The sequence below is a fragment of the Nanorana parkeri genome, unplaced genomic scaffold (assembly GCF_000935625.1).
Source record: "Nanorana parkeri isolate BGI_ZX_2015 unplaced genomic scaffold, ASM93562v1 scaffold661, whole genome shotgun sequence".
NCBI classification, from domain to species: domain Eukaryota; kingdom Metazoa; phylum Chordata; class Amphibia; order Anura; family Dicroglossidae; genus Nanorana; species Nanorana parkeri.
The window spans coordinates 837,892-844,579 of record NW_017306929.1 but is presented as its reverse complement, the minus strand read 5'-3'; the positions used below and the strand labels follow the sequence as shown (position 1 = coordinate 844,579).

Below are 6,688 nucleotides of genomic sequence, written 5' to 3'. Positions count from 1 at the left end.
GAAAGAAGAGAAACACACTAATATAGCACTGTGTACCTGACCGAATACAAGATCAGACAGACTCAGGAAAGGAGCAAAATAATGCCTTACCATACAAGTTAATGAATCGGATGCAGCTTTCCACAATGAGAGGAATGATTTGTCCAGATTCCTAGTGTGATACAGTACAGAATAATTACTCTGTGTCATTTGTTTTCTATTGGAACATTGAAAGATGATTAAAAACAAACAAACTGTGCAATGCCTATTAGTGTATTTAGAAATTATCCAAGAAAGTATAGATATTATGTACACAGTGCAGACAATCTGAGGTATGTAGACATAAAACCATGTCTTTATTCTTTACTTAGTTTGATTTTTTTTCTGAAATTATAATGAGGTGATGTTAGCTATTTAGATGCAAACTGTGTTTGGTGGATAGCGTGTTTAACTGTTATTTCTATATGATTACAAGCATATAACAAGCGATTTTCTTTAAAAAGAAAAAAGCTCAAGCATATCATAGATGGACATTAAAATGTAAAAAAGTGAACATATTTTGGTTAATGTTACTGGCATGCGTATTGTAGAACTTCCTCAAGGGTATGTCTGCACAAAATCAAAATGGGACACAGATTTTTTATGAATGCTGTAAAATAAATAGATTTGCGTGTGAATATTCCTCCTACTTCAGCAGAGGCTCTTACACTGCACAAGTTGGGTAAACAATGTGATGGATTGAAATGTCCTGGTTCAACAGCACCAAGTTTAGCTTCATAATTAGCACAACGCATAATTACTAATTCAATAAGAATTCTATTTTAGTACTCATAACAGGAAATGTTATTTGTAAGCCGATTAATAAATAGATTGAAAAGCTGACTTTTAGTTTTGGGCTGTCCACTAAGAGAATGTGATGGTCTTGATGGCTACTTTGATTGGACATCTAGACTGGAATGGTTCTTCAGATGGTTACCATTTAATTGGTGATAGTATACAGGATGCTTCAACAGGTTATGCCAGAAGGATCTGCTGAATCCACAATTACAGATTAGCTAGTGATGAGGCATTTCAAATGTGGCCATAGATTACAAAGTTTTCACAAGCATTTCTTAATATACATAAAAATAATAATGTTTAGGTCTATACCCATCTCAAAGAAAAAAATACACAGCATAGATATAAATCTGTGTGCATCAATTATATTTGGGTTTTAGGAGAGCTTACGATAAAACATTTTGCAGCCAACTTCAAACATTCTGATGAATTAACCACCTGTAGGTTCCTGTCCATGTCACGATGACTGACAGCAGCTCAGTGAATAGAGCATGTTGTGTCTTGTAACATTTGCCATCAACAGTATCCCTGATATACACATTTAACTAATGTCTAATGGAGTTTCCACTATGAGAGATGTAAAAGTGGGCATTCTGCCACCGCAGTGAAAACAAAATTAACTTTAGGTGGCATAGTGTACAGGTGCACAATGTATTTGTAAAGAAATGCCAATGATGCAGAAAACACCAATAGTCTAGAGCTTTTATCCTTTACAATATGGCAAACATAAATATAAGCAGTGGAAACTCAAATTTACTCAAATATCTGTTTTTTTATTTAAATGGATAGGATGTTATACACTGCCACCTTTAGATATAAATAGTACCCAGGTTTCTTTTTTCTAAGCCTTTGGTGACTGGAGGTGGTAATCTATTTGACAATAATTAAAATGGACTGGCATTTTGTCATTTCTCTAAAGCTATTCTTAAAAAGATGTCTTGGGGAATTTGTTCAATGCTGGTCTATCCTGGTTCTAGGTAAGAAAAGGTTCTGATACCCATGTAGAATGACCAGAAACCCATGTAGAATGACCAGAAACTACCTGGTGCAAAAAAAGAAGTAAAAAGAAAATACATTTCACTTTCTGTGGCTATTTGCAGATTAACAGAGGGATACCAAATATGTATTAATTCACAACACCAATACATCCCAGAATAGGATATCAAATCAAATTTGTTCTAATGTGCAAACATCCCCTTGAACGGATGCTACCTGCAAAGCAAGATGTGGATAAATATGATGGCTATTGCCAGAAGTACAATACCTGATGTCTTGTGTGTGAATTCCTTCTTCCCCGACTAGAAGCATTATTAGAAATACAGGACAGAAAAAGAGGTAGAGAATAACTGTAGTGAAGGTACAAGATGGAATTTCGGAGTTTTACTAATTTTATAGTATAGCATTCCTTAAGAAACAGAGAAGGTGGAGCAACGACCTTGATCAGTGCATTGCATCATATCATCTGGACAAATGTCCAGCTTAAATCAATCTTTCTACTGCAGTGAACTCTAACAGCAGGCACTGGTTTCTACAAAGTCGATGGATAGGAATAAGGGGCTTTGGGAATTGATGGCTTGCAAAGATTTTTACTACAGAAAGATACAAAGCTTATTCTTTTTTTCAGGTCTTCAGGTCTAAGAAATACTTTTCATGGGGTACCTACTTTAAAAAGTCTATTTATAAAAGATTTAACCTTTTCTTTTTGAGTCTCTACTTCTCATCTGCACATCTGGCAGGTTCTTTATGTAGTAAAGCAATTTGAAATGCTGACGGTACATTTATATTAGCGGTGTGCAAGTGGCTTTATCAGGAATTGCTGTTCTGATGCGAGACATGGGTCTCTTTCCCATGTAAGGCCTGACCTCACCTGGGAATTATATATTTGTAAAATTTTTGGGAGGGTAAGTCACACTATGTATCGTATTTAAAGGAAACATTTACTGAGAGAAATAAGGGGGAGCATCTTTTGACCTCCCCTATAAATATACTAATCATTTGGCTGCCCCACTAATCCACCCATGCACTTCAATACTTTGATTTAATGACCAAGTGCAGACATGCTGATCAGGAAAATTAGAATAAAGTCAGAACTTCCAATCTGAATAGCTGTTCTAGATCAGTGACTGCACAAAGTAATATAATTACTAGAGTAGCTGACAATCCCCACCCCCTTCCCCCTCAGTTGCAAACTTGCCTTCTCCGACAATGGTGGCCTCTCACATGGTCTACAGCCTGACTGTGTTTTCTCTGTGCTGCCACTAGGTTTTACCAACCAACATGTAGGCAATGTGGGAGGCTGCCAAAGTGGGTAGGTATACACATGGGGATATAATCATCAGCTTAACCTAAGTTAGGGGGCTTTATTACAATAGTGCATTTATACACACAAAGGACACGGTAACAAATGGATAAATAAATACTGACACATGCTTCGCGAGGCAAGTGCACTCTGTATTGTTTTTTAAGCATTACATTTGATATATTTGGCAAGTGATTTGCATTTTAAAGAGTGAGGTGAAGCCACAGAATGTATTAGAAGCATTAGGTCTGTACCTTTAGGGAACATTACAGCCTAAGAGATAAATGGCCCTAATTTTAATAAATTTAGATTTGTGTATATGTATATAGAGGGAGGCAGACACAATTCAAACAAAAGGCCGAGATGATATATGTGCACAATTCATTGCAAGTTTGAAGGAACAGACGTGGTTTATTTGGCGTCATTTGACCTGTGAATATGGACTACACAAATGCAGTTCAATGAAACCAGTGTCATGGCTGTGTTTTCTCTGAAAATGAATAACAGGAAGACTCTTGAGGAAATGTTTCCTGCTCTAAACATTAACTATAGCAGAGTCCACTGTAGAAATGTCACTGTCTGCACTGCACAAGAATAATGCATGCATCACTGAGGAAGGGGTTACACTTCCAACTCTCTCTGTAGACTCAGGAAGGATATTGATCAGAAGGGAAACAACAGCCCACCACATTGTAGAATGTAATGACGTTTCTCAGCTGCACTGAGGTCCCGTCATTACATAGGAAGCAAAAGGTGCAGCATTACAAGTGCCAATACCTGGATGAACGTCTCCAGATCCCCATTAAACAACTTAGTAATATACTGAGAACAGGGTCTGGGTTTCCTTTGTTTCTGGGGCTTAGGGGGTACATTTGGAGGCCTGGGAAAGGGAACATCAGCATTTAGTGACAATATAATTTTCCGGAGAATATTTGATAATTATACATATTAGACAACAAAGGAAAAGCTTTAAATAAAACTCCCACTCAATTGTACTTCAAGTTGGGAAAACAATATGTGGTGAACAAACTATCATGTTTAATAAATGCATGAATTTTTTTTGGTACAGCCTCTATTTTTAAATTGTGGTAAATCTTCAAAATATTGGAAATCATGACAATTAAAGTGATTCAGGATTCTTACTTACATATCCAGTCAATAATGATTCATTTCACATATATGATTTACAAACATTAAATAACACTCACCCGCCTTCAAACAACTTTCACACCCAATGCGCCAACCCCATCCTTAAAGTGAACTAGCGGCCATATAATACACACATATTTACCTTCTCTGAACAGGCAAGTAAACAGACTTTAAAACAAGATCTAATTTATCATCGTTTCTAAGATCATTGTGGAGAAACTCATTTTTTAATTTCACAACACTGGCACTGTGTTCATCTAGGAGAGCAGAATCCTGGCAGACTACCAACCTTCTAATGTAAACAACCATCAGGTATTTTAAACTGTTAGAAACTTAACAGTATTGGCTATGATCTTTGAAAATTAATGAACTTCATATTAAATAGGGTCATGGATAGTTTGATTCATGCTTTTTTACTGCTTGTTAAGAAAATGCAAATAGTTTACTGTCAATAGTCTAGGCACAGGTATTCTTTAAAGCACATTCAAGTCCACACCCAATGCATGCTAAAAGAGGATCAGCACAGGGGACTTACAATTAATGTTCTTTAATTTGTGTCAAACAGACATCATATTGCATGAGTATTGCCCAAATTAACATTGCTCCTTACAGCTTTGCAACATTTCAGGTGCAAAATGGCTTACTCAAGGCAGAGCTGGGATAATCTCTCACCCAATCACCGAAAAGGGGCATGGTGGAGCGAGCCAAAAAAAATACTAGGTAGATGGACCTAATTGGGAACTAATTCATACCATTCATGTAATGGCATCAGGCCTTGCCATCACTGTGTAGAAACCCAACCCCCCATTCCTTCTAAACAAGTTACCAATTGCACAGCATTTTCAATGTTAATAGTTAAATGTTCCTAACATGTTGCTTATCAGTACATGTCCTCTTTTATGGTTTAAACAGCAGACACTGATGAAATCTGCCTTTAAGAAGCTGAAAAATAGAGATGAGGGATGAAGGTGTGGTATATAAATGAGAAGGATACTGTATGGCAATTACTCACAGATCTGGCTTGAGAAAGTGTAATTTTGGACTAGAAATGTTACTAGGATGTAGGGAGCGATGCTACTTTGAATGCTAATCCTGCAGTAAAAGAGCATTAACTATAAGTCCCCTGTGCCCATCCATTTTTCGGAATACAAATTTGACTTTAATATGCCAAATCAGCATTAAATGGGCATTCCAAGACACAAATGCTTCAAAAATGGTCACACAATTAAAATGGAAGACAAAATATAAAGTGAATATGATCATTTTCTAACACCCATCTATGTTTTCAAACAATGATTCACAGAATTGCATTGCGCATATAGCTCAGTAATAAATATTAGGGATTTAGATGCTTACTATGATCACATTCTAACTGTCCTAATTCTACAAAGCGGACTGTAGCTTCTTGCCATCAATCTGCAGAGCAAACAGCTTACCTTGTTGTCATGTATTCTGCTCGATGACCTGAAATAAATTGAAGAAAGCAGGTTTATAAATAGTTTGAACATATACTAGATTTTTAGCCAAGTGGATGATATTCTGTAAGATAAACAATACTGCCACATACATTGAAGGCCAACTTTAAATATTAAAGTGTTTCTCCTACACTGTACAAATTAAAATATAATACAATTACATATATTTGCGCTTTAGAATCTACATAGTCTTATTGTTGTTTGAAATTCTTGTATTTTCTTTCATTAGCATCCTTACTATAAAGATGTGCAACATGAAATGAACTTTAATTCATAATTATTAGCAAATCTGTCATATCATTTCAGATTATTAACAGAACAAATTTTTCAAAACAAAGCACACAGTTTTTAACTTCTCACTGTAAAGCTTGGGTAGAAACTGTCCGATATAAGCAGGGAAAGTGCAGAAGTAATAAACAGATAACTGCATTGCACCCTCATTCCCATTGGAAGGACAGAAAACAAATGTAAGCCTTTGCAATGGGTTCAATGTATAACTTTAAACTGCTATTCACAGATTAATTCTATAATCCTAGTTAGGGCTCACTGATCTGGAAATAAAACCTCATAAAATATTTTTTTTAAACATCTAAATATTTAATGCTAACTTCAGGTTTATAGAAGTTTATATTAGACACTGACAGTAAGAATCCTATTTGCATAAAACGTAAAGGTTTTTTTGACTATCATTACTATCACTAAATTTAAACTGTTATAAAGTCAGTTACAGAATTCCTTGGGTTCAATATACAAAGATAAGTCTGTGGAAGTTCTAGGAGAGAAATGCAGTAATGCCTTCTAACATCCTTGCTACAAGAGAAATTTGAGAGAAAAATGAAGACACAAGCTACTATAGTTATACTACATTAAATAACTGGAATAGGCCTGTGCTTGCCTAAAACAAACCAGTTACTAGTGATACATGATTTGTAACATTCAAACTTCCACC

General features: G+C 35.7%; 1 protein-coding gene across 4 annotated transcripts in view; it reads right to left on the bottom strand.

The window, feature by feature from the left end:
- The window catches only part of SRGAP1 (SLIT-ROBO Rho GTPase activating protein 1), a 151,286-nt gene that overhangs the window by 28,154 nt on the left and 116,444 nt on the right, over positions 1-6,688 (bottom strand). For 2 of the 4 annotated variants that reach the window (XM_018563401.1, XM_018563402.1), the window contains exons 11-13: positions 5,701-5,728; positions 3,893-3,995; positions 90-151 (exon numbers count right to left, since the gene is read on the bottom strand). In XM_018563401.1, coding sequence (XP_018418903.1) covers positions 90-151; positions 3,893-3,995; positions 5,701-5,728 — 193 coding nt within the window. Of the gene's footprint in view, positions 1-86; positions 152-2,080; positions 2,115-3,892; positions 3,996-5,700; positions 5,729-6,688 lie in introns of all 4 variants that reach the window. The other 2 variants (XM_018563403.1, XM_018563404.1) reach the window with 2 other exon arrangements.